An 18,315-nucleotide genomic window follows, 5' to 3' on the forward strand; every position below is an offset into this window, starting at 1 on the left:
CACTTAGCTGGGCCCTACACCTAGCGTTTGTGATCCAGTTAGTCTGAAATGAGACCCGAGAATTTGTATTTTTAACATTGATCTCCTGGTCCAGAAACTGGCCTAATCTGTCTACTAAATTACAGTCTGCAATGCAAAGCCCTCTGTAGGGCACAGAAGAGATCCCACCTTCTTCTCAGACAATGGTATTAAAAATTAAATTAATGAATGCATACCTCATTACTACTTTGCATGTACACCATCTCATTTAATCTTCTTAAGAACCCTATGAAGTAATAATTATTATTTTAACCCCCATTTTATAGATGATGGAAAATAAAGTTCAGAGGAATGATGTAATTTACCCCAAGTCAAATAGCTCATTAGCAGAGAAGCCAGGTTAAACCCAAGTCCTCCAACTTGGGGCCATAAAATTCATGATGCAAGTTGTACAGTGTTCAAAGGCAAGTAGAGGCTGAAATCCAGCCTGTATTCTGCACGCTCAGGTGTGCACCCTTATGGCCACGTCAGCCTTTATCTTATGTGCATTTAAGTGCTGTAGAGTCTGGCAGTGATAGTGATCCAAATCCACACTCTCTCCTCCCTTCTCCACAACCCCTGGGGCCACCCGGGTGATGGAGAGAAAGGCAGAGAAGTTGGGAAAGACAGGAAGTACAGAGAGAGGGCTGAGAGAAAACATTACTTGGCACAGAATCAAGACCACATACGTGGACATGTGGAAGAGGCTCATAATGCAGCTGTTCCTGCTGGGGGCGTTGAGGGCAGGTTTCAGTGGCATGAAGCAAAGGAATTTGGCTGGAGGCAGAGCCACATATGTCAGCAATGGCAGCTGTGCCTCCTGCCCACCCCTGGCATGTGATGGCATGGTAGGTGCCCAGTGGGTGGAGCAATTAGCTTGTACCCCAGGGCTCCTGGTTCTGCTTCTCGCTTTCCCTCCCACTGCCTTTCAGCAATTAGATTGCGTGAATAATAGCCGCCAAGCCACTTTGTTGAATCTGATGAGTTTATTAATTTCTTGGGGGCTAACAGAAGGATGGTTGGAGCTTAGGGTCTAATTAGTCTTTTTTCTATGTTTTCAAAGGTGGGAGGTGGGGCAGACTGTCAGATCTAGGTCTCGGTAAATTGTTTTATCCCTGGCTTCTGTGGGTACCTGTCTTGTGGCTCAGGTAAGAGCAAGTAGTCCAGGACTGGAGCAGACGGTATTGGAGGACTGGGTCCCACAGTGATGTGGAAAGCGGGCTAGGATGAGGCTGAGGCCTTGCCCTCCCCACCACTGTGAAATGGATGTTTAGGAGGACATGTAGGGCCCAAAGAAGCTCAGTCCTATCCCAAGCATCCAATGCTGACATCCAGCTCATCCAGGCTTTTTGTCCTTCTGTCCAGATCTGGCCTTTCTCAGCCTAGGAGACAATCTGGAGCCAATTCTGACCATTTGGAAGACAGGGAACCTGAGCCTTTGTGAGAACACTCATTTCACCTTTCTGGAGACCCAGGAGAAAAACCTCTGTGTCCAGGTTCCTGGCTGGATAGCGGAGGCCCCTTTAGGCTTTCTCTGGCTATCCAGGCCTGTTCACAAGGCGGGGCATGCCCATGACCCCACCCCAGAGAAAGCAGAAGAGGCAGGAAGACATTGGATTTAGGGGTCAGACAGCTCTAGGTGCAAGCCTGGGCCACACCTACTAACTAGGTGAACTTAGACAAGCCATTAAACCTCTCTGAACCTCAGTTCCCTCATAAATAGAATAAAATATTCCACAAGGTGGGCAGGAGAATTCAGAGGTGATTGAACTCAGACACAACTAGCACAACAGGTGCCCAGTAACTACTGTTTCTCCTTTTATGTGAAAATCTAGCAGCTCATCCTGTTGCTGGTGGAAGTGGGGTCCTTGCAGTGTCATGAGGAAAGCATTTTGGGGGGACCCACAAGGGATGATGAAGTCTGGCGATAAGATTTATTTGTGGCTCCAGATGCAAAATCAAAGGAGTGACCTTGGGGTGCCAATGCCCCATTTCCATCCTTTCTACCATGGAAACAGTCCAGTCTTGCCTTCATCAAGCCCAACACAAAGCCCACGGTCTGAAAGTTCGATGTCTTCTGTGCCATGCGGAAGCTCAGTCCATGTCTCTGTCCAGATCCAGCCAGCTTAGTCTGCTCCAGGCTGACACTGTGCTCAGCCCTGCATAGTCTACTAGGGCCACGTGGCTGCTGTGGGGGAAACCTGCAAATGAACAGAACACAACCAGTTGCACCCTTGGGCGGTTGGAAAGCTGGTTCTTTGTCCCTACACAGGGAAGAGCAGAACACTGATCCCCTGGGCAGGACAATGCTGCAATCCCCTGAGGCATCCGTGAATGCTGCGACTTCCTAGTGAAAGAAGCTTATGCTCCCTAGTTTTTTATGCTCAATGATGTCTGATTTCCTTTGCTCTTTCCCTTTATTTATATCTAGCTGCCTACACTAATAACCCCTCATCCTCCCCACTATCTTCCCTGCAGAAAGAGAGGAGACAGGGGAAGCTTGGCAATAACCTGACTTGACTGGTCCCTTTTAGGGACAGTAGGCACTTCAGAGAGCCAGAGGAGGGCCCACCTGCATTGTCCCTGCCCCACAGACAGCGCATTCTGCCTATATGAGATGATGGCTTCCCCCTGCTTCCGAGTACCGTCCTTGAGCAAGGTGCTGGGTGCAAGCATAAATAGGCCAACCCAGGCCGGCTGCTGGGAGATGGACACAGGAACAAACATGTGCAGTAGAGCACTGACGGGGCCAGACAGGGTGGCCGTGAAGGTTTCCTTGGGAAGAGTCACCTGGGATCAAGAGCACGGGAGTTGAAGCCTAAGCCCCCCATTTGCTGGGCAAGGTGACCTCAGAAAAGCTAGGGGGGTTCTTTTAGTTTGGTGTTAGTTTCTTTATCTATAAAATGGGACTTCCTGTGCAGCTATGCATAAGATACTGCTTATAAAGCGAAAGCGACCATAAGCATGGATAGGACTAATCAGCCCTTGCAAAGGACTAAAGGTGAGAAAGCTTCCCACCTGTCTCCAGGAGGCATCCTCGCAGAGGCCTGGAAAGGAGTTTTTAGCCATCTCCCCTTTGTCAGGTGACTGCATCACACCTACGGACACCACCTGGCCCCCGCCTGAAATGGGAGGCCCGCAACAAAGCCTGGGGATGGTCGATGGCGGGCCTAGCCTGGCCCTCCCCTCTTCAAGCTCCAGGCGCGACATCAGGGAGATTGTTCCTGATCACTAACCAGTGGCCCCTTGAGGTGGAGGTGGGGCCAAGGGTAAGACATGTCTTCATTGATGCTGCAGCTTTGACAAGGAGAACTCAGGGCCCAGCTCTGGAGACTAGAGCCCCATGGCACCTCTGTAACTTGTAAGGGTTTCCAAGAAAGCTGCTACCAGTGCCTGGGAAAGCCTAGCAAGGCAGATGTGTGCATTTCATTGGGCTTCCACCCAGCTGCCAGCTGTCTCTCCTGGCTGCCCAGCTCAAACACTCAGTATCAGAAATGATTTGCCAGGGCTCCAACTGTAGAAATACATTGATGACAACACACACACACACACACACACACACACATTTATAAAAGGGGTTCCACTGGGGGGAAAAAGAACATCTAAAATCCCAGTGCTGTTGAGTTTAGGTCTTGGTAACTTTCTAGATTAGAGAACTAAGTCATGGATTTTTTTTTTTTCTGTAGCAGTTAAGACAATGGGTAAGGACATGGTCTCAGAGAGGTACAGTAACTTTTCTGAGGTCACTCAGTTGAGATCCATAAACCTTGGTCTGGCTGAATAACATAACATCAAAGTGACACATCCATGCTCTCAATTGGCTCTGAGAAGATAGGGTAGACATCACCATCTCTATTTATAGACAGAGAAGCTGAGACTCAGAAAGACTTAACTAACTTGCCTTAGTTCTCACAGCTAGCAGGTGAATCAATAGGACTAGAACCTGGGCTGTCCTTCTTCTGGTTCATTCATTCATTGACTCATTCAACAAACATTTATTAAATGCCTAGTGTATGCCAGTTCTGTCCAATACACTGTTCTGATTCTTATTTAGATAATCAGAATTCTTAAAGGCAGAATGAAGAGAAAGAGCTTTGTGGCTCATTCCTGCCTCCAGATACTGTGAATCCACATGTTCCACTCCCATTTGTGCCAGAGAACTTCCCCTGGACTCCATACATTCCTGACTTATTTTTCCATTTTCTTCTTCCACTTCTCCTAAGTCTTTATCCCTTTCTTCCCTTGCTCTCACAGGTCACCTCACCCTTCTCTGCCCACCCCAACCCCATGTAACAGTACCCCCTGCCCCGGGTTAACCCCTTTGCTTCATAAACCATATCTTTCCTCACTTTTGTGGCTTACATGCAGCCCAGAGGACTGGCCTCTCAGCTCCTTCCAACCCTGAATACCTGCAGGACCTCAGCAACCCAGCTCCACAGCCCCCTCCTTCCCCCATTTCTTCCCAGTCCTTTCTCCTTGGTTTCCTCAGATTGGCCAATGGCATGTGGCAGATGGCCTCAGCATGGACAGCCGCCTCTACACCTCCAACATGTCCAACAGCCTCTTCAACACCACCCTGGTCGTCACCACCATTCTGGTAAGCAGGGTGCCCCTCAGGCCTCCCAGCTGCAGCTTCCCAGGGTGACTCCTCCCACTTTAGGTTACTCATGGGCTTCCCAGTGGGCAGTGGATGGGAGCTCTAGTCACGGCACCGAGACCAACTGATGGCAGCATAATTAGACTCAAGTTGCTGTTTCCTATGGAAGGGATATTTGATGAGTTCCAAAGCAGCTGGGGAGACGGATGGGGTGGGGACACAGCACCATCTGTGGATGGCTCTTCCAGGCAGTCAGTGAAGCTGTGCCTGGCCAAAGGAGGGGCTCCTATGACACAGGTGGGAGAAGGCCACCAGGACGGCCCTTCCCTCTCATCGCAGCCTACCTGCCTGGGTGCCTATAGAGCACCAAATGTCCCTGTGCAGCGCACCTGAATTCCAGTGGATTTTCATGGCCCATTTCTTCATTTTCAGCTGGTAAAGAAAACAGTCTCAATGTATAGGGCCAGGAACCATCTTCCTTTTCTATTCAGTTTTCTTCAAGAATTATCAGGCTCCCCTCCCAACGTGCCAGGCACTGCACTCATTGCTGAAGACACAGCAATGAGAAGGACTCCGTCTCTAGCCTCAAAGCGGTTGTAACTTAGTAGTTGGCATCAGCCAGGTTCACTCATGTCCGAGGCCATCTTCTTCTTCCCCCGCCAAAGACCTCATGTCTTAAAAGATTTGTCAATAAAATCAGCTGCATGTATGATGCAATAACTAGTTTGTTCCTCTCCCCCACCTCACCCCTTTAATCAAAACATATTTCCCTGCTTTTCCATCTGGGAATGCTTTTTCCTGGGCACAGCATCTTATCTGCAGCAGATAACCAGCACTGCCACACTGATATAATTCTAGCCCAAAGCAGAGATTTGATGTCTCAGTTAGCCTGCTCAGCCTTATCATCGCTAAGTGAGCAAGGTCTGCAAATGTGCTGGTTTCTTTTAGGCTTTTAGAGACTTTTGAAAGAGTTCAGGGACCTGCATCACTAACTTCTTGAACTCTTGGGGCCCAGGCCCTGGACTGGGATAGTGATGTTCTGTAAGCAGAGTGGGATAGAAGCCAGGAAGGACCTATGCACTGAGCCCCTAGGGATTGAAGGAGACAGGGCTCCCTTCCCAATGGGGAAGGCAGCAAAGCCTTCGGAGAAGGGACATGGAAGACGGGCTCCAAAGGCAGAGAGAACTGAGTCAAGGAAAGTATTGTCAGCAGTCAGGAGATGCTGAGATGTGCAGGTTTTCCCAGGAAATGAGCATCAGCAGAGAGAGGTGAGCTGTAAGGCCAGAATAATTCTGTGACACTCGTTGGGGTGTTGCCATCCCAGGGATGGACACCTACAGCCACGCCCTGTCCCCGAGGCCATGTCTGTACTTTTCACTGACAGTCCCTGGGTGCTTAATTCTGGGAAGTGTCAGCCCGAGCTCCACTTACATCCTACCTGGGAGCAGGCACACAAAGGACGAGGGGAGTGTGGTTGTGAGGGGCCCTGGCTGTAAGCACGGGAGTCCTTAGAAGTACATTGACACCAGAGGAGGAGATGGGATCTCAAGGACAGAAGGAGGGGAGGGAAAGCAGAGGGGGCAAAGAGGAGCCAAGGGCAACATGCGTGAAAGGCAGGGAAACTTGCCTCATGTCATCGGCACGACAGTGGACTTGATCATGAATCATAACCTTTAACTTAGAGCTTCCTCCCTCCGACACACGACCTTCCCCTCTCCCACTGTAGCACGCTCACAAAACTGCCCTCTCTTTGCCCCCCTCATAACCTCTGGGCTATCTGGGTCTCCATCTTTCCCAACCCGGCAGTCCCTCTCCGCTGGAGCTCAGCAAACCACCATCTCAACGCTTCCCTCCCTTAGCTCCTCAAATGGTCTGCACCCAATGCCCAGCACCTCATCTCATTCCTGTCCTCAAGCCCAGTTGCCCTCTCAATCCCTGCTCTCGATAGCTGATCTCTGTCCCACCTCCTGAGTTCCCCTGACTTCCCCTGAGCCTCCGCAGTCCCTGTGCTCATCTCTCGCTCACCACCGTATCATCCCCTAAGCAGTTTCACCAAACCTTCTTATGTACCGAGTCTTCAAGCCCACCTGCCTCCCACACAGCTCCGAGGGCCAGTGCTCCCCCTCACCTTTGGCCTCCTCCCCTGCTCTCGGCATCCATACCTGTGTTCCCTGCCTTACTTCAGGCCCACTTCCCAGACTCACGCTCGCTTTGACCCTGGCTCCTTCCATCAGATCCTGGGACCATGTTGCACCATCCAGCACATATCTTTCTTCTCCAGTCTCTCCTTTTTGAAGGATTCCTCCATTTTGACCTACAAATACAGTCTGACCCCTCCCATCCTGAGATGCTGTCACCACCACCTTATCTATATCCACTGCCCTTTCAGCTACCCATCAACTTAGGGAATCGTGAATCATGGGTTTGGTGGACCCCTGGGCATCCCCCAACCATGTCCTTTGCAGGCTGCAAACTGAAGCTCAGAGAGAGACATGACTTCTAGCAGTTGGTAGAAAGAAGGTCTGCCTACCTTCTTTTGTCTCCTAACTTCATAAAACGCTCCTCCACTCTCACCCATACACATCTCATTCACTGCCCAGTCCTTGCACAGTTCGGCCACCCCCACCAACTCTCACATGGAAGGTTGCCAGTGACAGAAGACCTAGATGCCTTGTCTGCCTTCTTGAAAGTTCTTCCCTTCGACTTCCAGGACCTCATTTTCCTGATTCCCAGCTTCTCTGGATGCTCTGTTTTGTCTTCTTCTCTGGCTGCTCCTCATTTTTCCTAAGATCAGGGTCTCCCCAGGGGCCTCTTCTTGTCCCTCCTCAGCTCTCTCCCCCAGTGGCTTCAGTATTCTGGGCCTTCAGTCGTCGCCTCCACGCAGAAGCCTCCAGTCTCTGCCACTAGCCCTTCCCTCACTCAGCCATTTCTTCCCGGATAACCTACCAGCACTCGAATTCAACACATCCCAAGCCCTTTTCCCTTCCAAACCACCCATGGCAGTGAGACACCATCCTCAGTCCTTTCTCTGGCTCCAGGGCTCTGAGGACCCCTGCCCTCTGTGCCCCACACCCAAGCTGTCATCAAGCTGGACCCTTTCTGTGTCCTTCCAGTGCCCTGTAATCCAACCTGAGTCAAACTATGGCTCAGTATCTCATATCAGGGGAGGTCTGTTCTCATTTCCAGACGTTCTCTCTCTTGCTACTTAATATTTTTACTCACATCCTTAAGTCTTTAAAAGTGTTAATGCTTCTCTACTATATATGTGCAATGCACAGTCACCTTGTCCTGGCATCCAAGGCCCATACTGACCCTCATTCATCTTTCCAAATTTATTCTCCTGCCCTGCCCTTCTACACCACCTCTACTCCACTAAGCAGGGGGCCCACTGGGCGCCTGAGCTTGACCTCAGATCATGCCCCGAGGATGCGCTTCCCCTGCCCGTGGTGCCCTGCGTCCATCCCACATCCTTCTGTCAGTGTTCTGTCACCTTCCAGAGCCCAGCTCCGCTCCCATCTCCTCCATGGACACTCCCCTGGACACTCCTCCAGAGACCTCTTGCCAACACTCCTAGCTGGACAAGCTCCACCTTGCACTGCAGTTGTTCAGTACCCATTCTGACCTACCCTGCTATATTCTCGGCATCCTTGTATCTCATAATGCTCAGTGACAGCTTTGTGTAGAATAAACAAAAGAAAGAGATGGGATGCGGGTGGGGTCAGAGGATGACCTTAAACAAGGTGGAGGGGCTTCAGCTTGATACTCTGTGCAGTGGAACCTGTACGCATTCCTAGTAAGGGAAGTGCTTAGAAGTTGGAGGCAGGGAGTTAATTGCTACCTGGAAAGTAGCTTGGATAACGTGCTATTTTCCTTCTTCTACCCCATAGTCTCCATAATCTCCTCTGCCCCGGGTCCCCCATAACGTGTGGCTGAGACTCCAGGGCTAAGAGGAGAATGACAGCTGTCCAGTTTTGCTGCAGGAAAACCCATACTTAATGCTGAAGGGGAATCACCAGGAGATGGAAGGCAATGACCGCTACGAGGGCTTCTGTGTGGACATGCTCAAAGAGCTGGCGGAGATCCTCCGGTTCAACTACAAGATCCGCCTGGTTGGGGATGGCGTGTACGGCGTCCCCGAGGCCAATGGCACCTGGACAGGAATGGTTGGGGAGCTGATCTCTAGGGTAAGAAAAGATCAGGTGATCTGGATGCAGGGGTGGGTTGTGGAGGGATGTGGAAGGACATAAAGTTGTGCTGTATGCTGATGAACCCTCCATTTACTCAGTCCATTATTCATGCATTTTTCATTAATTTGTCTATTCATTGCCCACATCTTTTCTGAGCTGGCACTGAACCAGGCAGCAGTGATAATTGTTGGTAAATATTTGAGATCATGGTGCTTTCCCAGTCCAACACCTGTAACAGGTAAGGGAGGGTGTGACCGATTAACATGAATTAGATAGTTTGGGTTCCATGTTTGGATAACCCAGGTCTTCTTTGTTCTGGTTATTTTGTTGCTCATTAGCACCCCTGGCAAGGCTTGGACAGGCCCTGAGAAAGAGAAACACACCAACATCAGTTGACTTTGACCTCTGAGAGGTGCTGTCAGGGGACACATGGCTAAATAACAGGGGGAAAGGATCAATTGTCAGAGGAGTTGGTCAGAGTTACAGTTACTGTTACTTGTATTACTTTCTGCTACCATTAATGTGCTTCCACAGACCCAGGGCCAAGGCGCACTTGCTCGGGCTATAGACTTTCAGAGTGAACGTGGATTAAAATTCAGGTGAGCATCTCAGAATATGAGTCATCTGTTAGGCTAGAGCAAGGATATAGACAGTTCTTCCCGTGGGAAGTCTCTTTTTTTCCTTGGTACTCACTATTAATATCTGTAAAAATTAATTATTATTAATTCACAGCCCATATTTTCATAACTGGGTTTTCCTGGTCAAGACAGGTGATGGGTATCCCACAGCAGAGCTCACAGACCTGGGTTCCAAGGCTGACCTTGAACCAACCCCCTGCCCTGTGGGGAGCAGGAGCAGCCCAGCTGCTCTCCCAGAGCTTCCTGGCTAATGTCAGCAGGCAGTGTGCTTTACATACGTGACCTCTGGTCCTCTTTCAACATACCTTTTAGCTACTTCTTATCCGCACGTTAAAAATGAGCCATCTGGAGCTTGAATGACTTGCCTGAACCGTTTATATGAGACTCGGCTGGGATTTGAACCCAGATCTGTCTCACTCCAGAGCCCATATTCTTTCCTTCCCAGCACACACCTCAGCTGGACTTGGATGTCACTAAGAAAGATGCACATAAATCCAGGCCTCTTTCTCCTCCCTCCCTCCCTCACATCTCCTCCCTTCCACCTCTGCTTTCTTTTTTTCTTTACTCTCTTCCCTTTATCTATTGAATTAATATGATTTTAACCCTTAACCTGTACCAAAGTTGGACTATAAGATAAAATCCTAGTCTTCAAGGTTTAAGTATTAGTTGGGGTATTAATTCAGCTGCCTGTGGCAGAGCCTTGTGCAAGCCCTGCGGACCGGAGCGTGGCCCCGCAGAGCTGAGAAGGGCGCTCAGGCGGAGCCCGGCGCCACAGGCCGCACCTGCCGGCCCAGCAGGCTGCACTGCAAGGCCCGCTCAGGGACCGGGAACTGCCCACGTGCTCGAGGGCAGAGGGCTCCGGGCAAAGGCTCGCCCGCGGGGGGCGGAGCCGTCCACAGCCTTCTGTGCCTCCCCGGTCAGGCTGGGGGGAACCTCGGGCGGGGAGTCGCCTGCTGTCCGCGGGACTCAGGCCCAGCCGGCTGACCGCACGGAGCTTCCGCAGAAAAGGAGGCGCGGCTCTCCTGCCGTTTCAGACCCTCCCGAAGGAGCCGCCCTGCGGCGCGGACGTGCAGCCTGGCGGGGCGAACGCAGAGCCGGGACTCCAAGCCTCTCCCTTCCTTCTCACTGACGTGCTCGGTCACCTTGAGCCCCGTTCCCCGGCCCCTCACTGCCTGGTGGCTGGTGGGCGACGTCAGGGACGTCAGCGTCCGCGCACGGCCCCTCCCTCCTGCGGCGTGGCCTGGCAGGGAAAGGAGGGCAGTCTGGGACTTGAGGGGGCGCGAAGGACGCGGGCCATCAGACAAGACCGGATCAGCTCCAAGCCAAGCTGCTGCCGCTTTGGTCTCATCAAAACTTGGCTACACGGTAAATTAAACCCACTCATTTAATAAATATTTATTGAATACCTTCCATGATTCTGACCATTGGAAACTCAATAAGGGAGGAAATAAGCATGGACGCGGCCCTGTGAACCTTCCCGGCGAGAGACAGACCTGAATGGACGATCCCAGCCGTGTATAACTGGGGACTCTGACCAGGGCGAGGGAGGCCGAGGAGCAGGGCCGGTGAGAGCGCCTGGCGGGAGTGGGCTCCGGGCGGGAGGGGCCGCTGGGCCTCGGGAAATGGCGTCGGAGCGGACCTCTGAGGGGCAGGGGGAGCACTGCGGCCAGGACGCCGCCTGAGCGCCGCCGCGACCGGATCGCCCCGGGCAGGAGGGCAGCAGCGGCGACGCGGGGCCACCTTCCCCAGGCTCGGGGCGTCGACGTGCCTGCCAGGGTGGCTCCCGGGCTGACGGAGGCCTGGTCCCGGCGCGCCCTTTGGGACGTCCCCCGCGCCCCCGACCCCCACGCGCTCGTAGAGCCTGGGCGCACCTGGGTGTCCCGACTGGAGAGACCCCGGAGGCACGCTCGGCCGCGGAATGCGCCGCACGGGGAAGAGGAGACGCGGGCTCCGGGCGGCTGAGCGCCCTGTGAGGGGTCCCCCGGCGGCCGGGAAGCTCGCGGCCGGCGCCCGAGCCCAGGCCTGCCTGAGAGAGGCGCTCGCGGCCTGAGGGCGCGAGTCCTGAGGCCAGACGGACCTACGCGCACCTCGGCTGCTGCGGGGAAGTTTATTTCGTCCTTTCCATCCCTCCCCCAGGGCCTCAGTGTTCATCTGGAAAGGCTGTTGGTGCGTAAGGACGTAAAATATCACACGCACAGACAGCCGGACACACTGGAGTGCGAGGGTCGCCTTAGGCAGCGCTCCCCGAAGACGAAGCCCCGCGGAGAAGCTTCTCGCTGGCGCACGAGTGCGGCGCCGGGGCGGGCGCGGCGGGGCGCGCGGGGCCTTGCCGCCTGTCACTGCGCGGCCCGGCCTTGCGCCCAACGCCGCTGGCGGGCAGCCTGCGGAGGGGCCTGCGGAAGGACAGCCTCACCGAACGGCCCGGCGTGGGCGGGAGGAAAGCCGCCGGCCGAAAGCCGCCTTTCGTCGGCCAAAGTTGAGTTCACGCCACAGGACCCTCTCGCCACCTTCCAAGCAGGCCGATCTCGAGGCAGCGTTGAGAGCACCGTCAGCACCAGCCGGTCCAGAGAGCGCGGCGACCCGGGACCCACCTCCCTCGCAGCGGCTGGGCGAGCGGCGTGGCCGGGCTACCAGGGGTCCGCACGCCGTCACCTCTCACAGCCTAAGGACGCCTCAAGGCTGGAGGCTGGAGGCTGGAGGAACTCGGGCAGTGAGAGCTGGGAGGCCGCCCGGAGGCGCAGGAGGCGCAGACGCGGTGAGCTGCGCCCGCCGAGAGGGCGGAGCACCGTCGAGACCTGCCTGGCCCCAGCCACGGAGGGAGAGCGCCTACGAAGCCTTCCTTTCGCCTAGGGCCCCCGCACACCTGCTCCCTCCGCGGGTTAATTGACCCTGAGGTCCAAAGGTCAGCCTCAGATTCAGGAACAGACCTCAGGCCTTTGTCTGCCACCCTCCCATCCCTGTGATGTGTTTTCCTCTGAAGGAGTCGACATGGGCACCTGGGGTGCAGGCAGGGAGTCGACTTCAGGTATGTTCAGAGCCACCTCAGCAGCTTCAGACTGGATGCTTCCCAAACCCCATGGGCACCTGGCAGCAGCCTGCGAAGTGCGTCCGAAGGCTCACTTCTGGGGAATCATTTCCGCCTGCCTCACCGAGTGCCGGCCTACTGCAGGCAGGGAGGAGTCTGCAGAGGAAATGAAACTGTATTAGTGGAGGCATCGGACAGCCTTCTAAGAGACTGTCTTACTTTAAACAGAAGAGACAGGCAGTAGGGAACTGATTTGGGGACGGACAGGAAAAGTGGCGTCTTAAGTCTCCGAAGGAGAGCCTGGCCCCGACGGCGCCCCGTGCGGCAGAGGCGAAACAGCAGTGCAGGCTGAGCCGGGCCCCAGGCTCTAGTCTGAGAGCAGATGTGCTGTCAAGAGCTCCGCGTCAGCCTGCAGGCGCTGAACCTCCGTCTTGTTCCCCAAAGAATGTTCTTGTTCACCGCCCAGTTTTGGTAACTCAGCTCCTGATTACTCCAGCCCGAGTCTCTGACGTAGCTAACCTTCGCCCATGCACTCCTATCATGCCCAGGAGTCAGGATCCTACTCCTGACCCTGAAGCCAGGGCCCTACTAACTCTGCTGATTATTTTTTGCTCTCGGCCCATGTTACCTGCCCTGGGATGCACTGATTCAACATCGGTGCACTTGTTGAGAAGGTACAGTGTTTATTTTCACTGAGCTTACATATGCAGAACTTCCAAGTACTGTTGTGCAGATTGTATTTTGGACTACGGGTGAGTGGGGCCTGAAACTGGCCTTCACACTGCTCACTAAGCATGTGCTCTGGTGTAAGGCTCTATCCACATGGAGATTTTCTTCTTGCAAAGATACCTTTAATTTGCCAAGTCACACGCCCACTAGGTCTGCTTGGAGGATTCATTCTTACAATTCATATAGTGGCCCCAACTATACCTTGAATGAGGCCTAGTGTATAAAAGTAGTGAGACTATAGCATACAATATATGCAAAATAGAATCACTGGTAAAAGTTTATGGGAATACAGAGAACGAAAGAAAGCATTCAGCTCCAGAGAGGCAGGCATGGCTTTCGAGCAAAGCTAATGATACTTATAACTACTGTTCATTGAGTGCGTACTACTCACCAGGTATTTATATGCATCATTTCTTCTCTAGCAACAATCTTATGAGATGAACACTGTTATTCACATTTTATGATGAAGCAGCTCAGGTTAATTTCAGCTTAACAGATAAGCTAACTCAGGGACACACAACTATAAAGTGATTGATCTGAAATTCAAAGCCAAGTCTGTCTGACGTCAAAGTCCATGGTCATTCTAATACACTATGGTGCCTCTAAGAAAAGAAACAGTCAAGCTGGCCCTTGATGGCCAAGCAGATTTTGATAAGCACCAAGGCGTGAAGGATACAGGCAGAGAGAACTATGTGGACAGACACGGAGCCTGCAGTATGTAGCAGGTTTAAAGAATGTGCATACTGTGCCGTGGCCACATCAGAGATGGAAAGTCAGGAGCTCGAGGCAGTGCTGCAAAGGCAATTACAGGCCACAGTCACAATCACAGGCTTGTGAAGATCATTGTATGGAGTTCAGACTGTACTTTAAAAGTAGGAGGTTGTTCCTGGGGTTCTTAAGCAGGGGAATGATATGATTACATCTTTGGTGTGGAAGTAAACTCTAGAGCAGCAGTTCTCAAAGTGTGGTCCTTGAACTCCTCGCAGCAGCATCCCCAGGACTCATCACAAACTCTGGGGCAGGAGGGGGCGCAGCAATCTGCATTCTTACAGGCTGGTTCTGATGCAGGTTTGCACTGGAGAACTGCTGGTGCCCGTGCAATTCAGTGGTGGATGGGGTGGGAGGAACTGAGATCAGCAGGACCCGTGCAGGGGCTGGTGAGTAGTTCAAATGAAGGCTTGAATGACAGTAGGAGCATTAGGAATCAAGTGACAGTAATGGGTTAACAGGCATTTCATGGATGGGCTTGGTTAATAAGCAGGGAGCAGCAGGTCAGGGAGGGAGAGGAAAGGCTCCAGGCTAACTCCTGGCCTAGTTTTGGTGACAGGGTGCTGGTCAGCTTATGCCCAGAGAAACAGCGCATGGAAAAGAGGAGCTCTAGATGGTCAGCGTGAGGAGCACAGGACATGGATCTGAAGCCCCAGAGGGGCTCAGAAGCGGGGAGGAGTACAGAAGTCATGAGTAAGCAAGGCCAGGGAGAGGGCAGAGCTGGGCCCAAGCCCTGTTTGGGAGTCATCAGGAGACAGGTGCTGATGCCCTGGGAGGACTGGCTGTGACCCCTCTGCCTCCCGCCCCGTCCTCACACCTGGCTGTCTCTGTTCTGCTGGATATCTACCATGTGAGCGTGGACAAGTCAACCAGGGTTTCTGACCCCCGTGTCTTCATCCTCAAAATGGAAACTAGAGCACCCTCCCCCAGGTCCTCGTGAGCAAGCAATGACCTACAGTAAACCTGCGAAGTGTGCCTGGCATGCAGTAACTCCCAGGGGTGGTGTCCACCCCTCTCCATCTCCCACGTCTACACCTGCCTCTCCACAGCAGGCTCCACTTGCACCTCCTCTCCAGGCCTGAAGCTCCCTCCCTCTGTCTTCAAACACATGCACCCGTGTGTGTGTCTGCCGACTTCTGGGAGATGTGCTCGTCCAGGGTTGGGTGCTCCCCTTTCCCAGGGTGGCCTGGGTGAACTCCTCCTTGCCACATTGTGTCTGGAGACTGCAGGAGCACACCTGACCCACACGTCCAGGTGCGCGTGTGCAGTGGGGAGAACATTTAGCATTCTAGATGTTCTGTGCAGTGGTGGGAGCCTGAAGCTCTGCTCTCACCGCTCCCTTCATGCCCTCTGCAGGAAAGGGACAAAGGAGCAGAAATTCACTCCAGAGGGAGGGTCTCTGGGCAATCTCTTGGGGAAGGAGGCACCTCTGTTAGGATGGTAGCAGTGTAGCAAGTCCACTTGTCCTCTTGGGATTACAGAAAAACACCCTGAATTGAAAGTCAGGTTGTTCCTGAACCTTAAATTAGTAGCTGAAGCTTCTGTGATACCATTTGCTCACTTGTTAAGCAAGCAAAAGCATTTCCCCCATGCTCTGCCTTGCTTCAGCCACAATTTCACCAATATCCTTACAATCCAACAACTAATCAAGAGCCCACAAGGCCCTGCCTCTCCTGTCAGTCGACCCTCCCTCTCTCTGCTGCGTCCCTACTGGCCACCTCTTGCTTTCTTGAGCACAGTTGCTTTCTTGCTCAACTCCAGTGTATGGCCATTACATTTGCTCTTCCTCCTGTCAAAAATTGGTTTCCCCAAGTCTCCAATCTACTGTTTCCAACTCATTATCTAGATCTAAGCCAGGTGAGAAGCATTCTTTCTCTGCTACCCCAAGGGAACTTGATCTCTCCTACTCACTCTTTAACTTATCATTCTGTATTATCTTCAAATAAATTATCACCATCTATAATCATTTTGCTTAGTATGGGACTATTTGTTTATTGACCATCCCCCTTCACTGGAATGTAAATTCACTGAGATTAGGAACTACATCTTTCCTGTTTATCCCTATACTGGTTGCAGGTGAGCATACAAAGGCACTCAGTAATTATGGGATGGATGGATAGATGGATGGATGAAAGGATGGATGGATGGATGGATGGATGGGTGGATGGGATGCTCCAAAGGCACACGTAAAAGAATCACTAACTATTACAGCCCTTGACCCCAAGGAATGTAGAGCCTGCACAGAAGAGCCTAATGCTGAGAATTAGTTGTTGGTTTTCAGATGGTCCCTTTGACTGGTAAGAGAGGAAGCCCACCAGTGGCCCAGGGGTCTGGGTGCATTTAGCAGGTTGAGCCTGAAGGAAATGATGTTTTCTCTGCAGCTGACCTTTGGCTGCCCTTCGGCTGTAGCCATGGGGACTGCACATGCTTCCTGGAAATCCCTGCCTTCCCTTCCTGGGCTCCACCTTCCCCAGCAACACACAGCTAGGCCTGAGCTCAACTCCACCTGAATGCCAATATGGGAAATATTGGCATTTCCCATACCAATGTTGTCTTGAGGGAAAAAGAACTTAAGCAACTTCACCCCTCTATCCTCTCCCCATGTGTTGGAAATGTCCAGGATTAGCTGACTCCTAAATTGACTCCCATTCTTCTAATCTGTTTCCAAGCCACAGCTGCAACTCTCTTCACTCTTTAAGCTAGTTGACCTAACTGGGTAGTTGCTTAGCCGCCACTGCACGCACACATTTATTCTCCAGCTGCCTTTGGAATAAACCTTCTCCCATTGTTCTTGCTAGCTATATTTCCTTCAGTATGTCTGTTGGTGGGGAGGGGTGAAAGCAGCATGAACGTATGCAGCAGGTACCCAGACCACCTGTCTGGACTTCTGTGTCACCTCACCTGAGACTCTCATGCACTGTGTTCAACCCTTTCTGGCTCCACCTGCTGACCTTTAAGAGTCTTGGCTGTAAATTGCTCCAACGATAATAATGGGCACTATTTATTGAGCACTTACTCCATGCCAGATACAGTGCTAATAACTGCTTTGCAAATATTTTCTCATTTAATCTTTAAAGAACCTTACAAGGAAACATAGTATTGCTCTCATTTTATAGATCAGCAAACTGAGGCTCTGAGGTTAACTTTCCAAGATCACATGGCTGAGAAGTGGCAGTATCAGGCTCCAAATTCAGATGGGTTCACAGTGTCCTCCTAACTACTGTTCAGCAGTGTCCCGAGTACATGCCGCGCTTTGCTTTCTTGGCAGCACCTCAGTAATCAAACCTTGCTGCTGTGCCCCGCCCACCCCAGCAGGTGGACCCTGCTCACCCTGTGCCTTCCTGGAAAGAATTAGCCCTCCTTCAGAGAATCCAAATTGGACAGTTCTCTCTGTCTTCTGGCTACCCCTCACCCATGAAAATGAATTTGCACCAAAAGGTATTATGGTGTTCAACTTGCTTATTGCCATGCCTTGGCCTTGCTGTTTCTCGGTTACTGGCCAGAATCATTAAGTACTTTTGGGGGCTTATTCACAGACCATTTTTCTTGCCTCCCCATAGCTTGTCAGGAACAACTGACACCCCACCATTTCTCAGCACAAGAGCCAGGCTGGCTCAGTCATGCCAGAGGCAGTGTTGGCAGCTACAGACACAGCCATCTGGGAGCCTTATTCTGCTCCACCCTTTTTCTTATCTTCTGCAGCTCTCAGATATGCTCCCTTGCTGGATGACAAACTCTTGCTCCAGCTGTGTCTACACTTGCAATTTAGAAAACAAAATAAAAGCCTAGATCCTTTTGAATGTCAGCATTTTGTCCACTCAATGAATTTGAACTGCTCAGAAAGACACTGTCAACTCCTATTCAAACCCAGGAGTCACCCTGAGCAGAACTTCCATGTCCTGGATGGCAGAAGGGTGGTGAACGGGGGGCCTGGCTGGCGGCCAGGGGGTGGTGAACAACAGGACACAGGCAAGAAATCAAAACAAGGGTGGGTGTCGTCAGGAAGCACAGCCAATGGGGAAGCTGGCGTCAGTCTGGTCAACAGCAAAGGGGAATCGGAAGGAACAAGTCAGGTAGAAGGGTTCGGCCTTCAGAAAACCGACCAGCAGGGTGGTGTGCCCAGAGCAGAGGCCAGGCCTCAGCAGTTTCATGGGAAGAGACAGAGGACAGAAGCAGGAGCAGCATAATCATAGCGAGAGCAGTAAACATTAACGGAGCAGTGAGCATTGACTCTGTGTCAGGCCTTTACATTAACTCACTTAATCCTTATAACAGCCCATGAAACTGTTACCATTCATACTTTACTCATGAGAAGATGAGTTCAGAGAGCCTGCGTAACTTGCACAGGGTCAC

At 52.2% G+C, this 18,315-nt stretch overlaps 1 protein-coding gene across 1 annotated transcript in view; it reads left to right on the plus strand.

Moving 5' to 3' along the window:
• The window catches only part of GRIK4 (glutamate ionotropic receptor kainate type subunit 4), a 295,451-nt gene that overhangs the window by 214,873 nt on the left and 62,263 nt on the right, over positions 1–18,315 (plus strand). The window contains exons 10-11 of the mRNA XM_054587574.1: positions 4,508–4,615; positions 8,596–8,799. Of these exons, the coding sequence (XP_054443549.1) occupies positions 4,508–4,615; positions 8,596–8,799 (312 nt within the window). The remainder of the gene's footprint in view (positions 1–4,507; positions 4,616–8,595; positions 8,800–18,315) is intronic.

Source organism: Pteronotus mesoamericanus, unplaced genomic scaffold (assembly GCF_021234165.1).
Source record: "Pteronotus mesoamericanus isolate MK-2021 breed Mesoamerican mustached bat unplaced genomic scaffold, CSHL_Meso_final contig_123, whole genome shotgun sequence".
Lineage (NCBI taxonomy): Eukaryota > Metazoa > Chordata > Mammalia > Chiroptera > Mormoopidae > Pteronotus > Pteronotus mesoamericanus.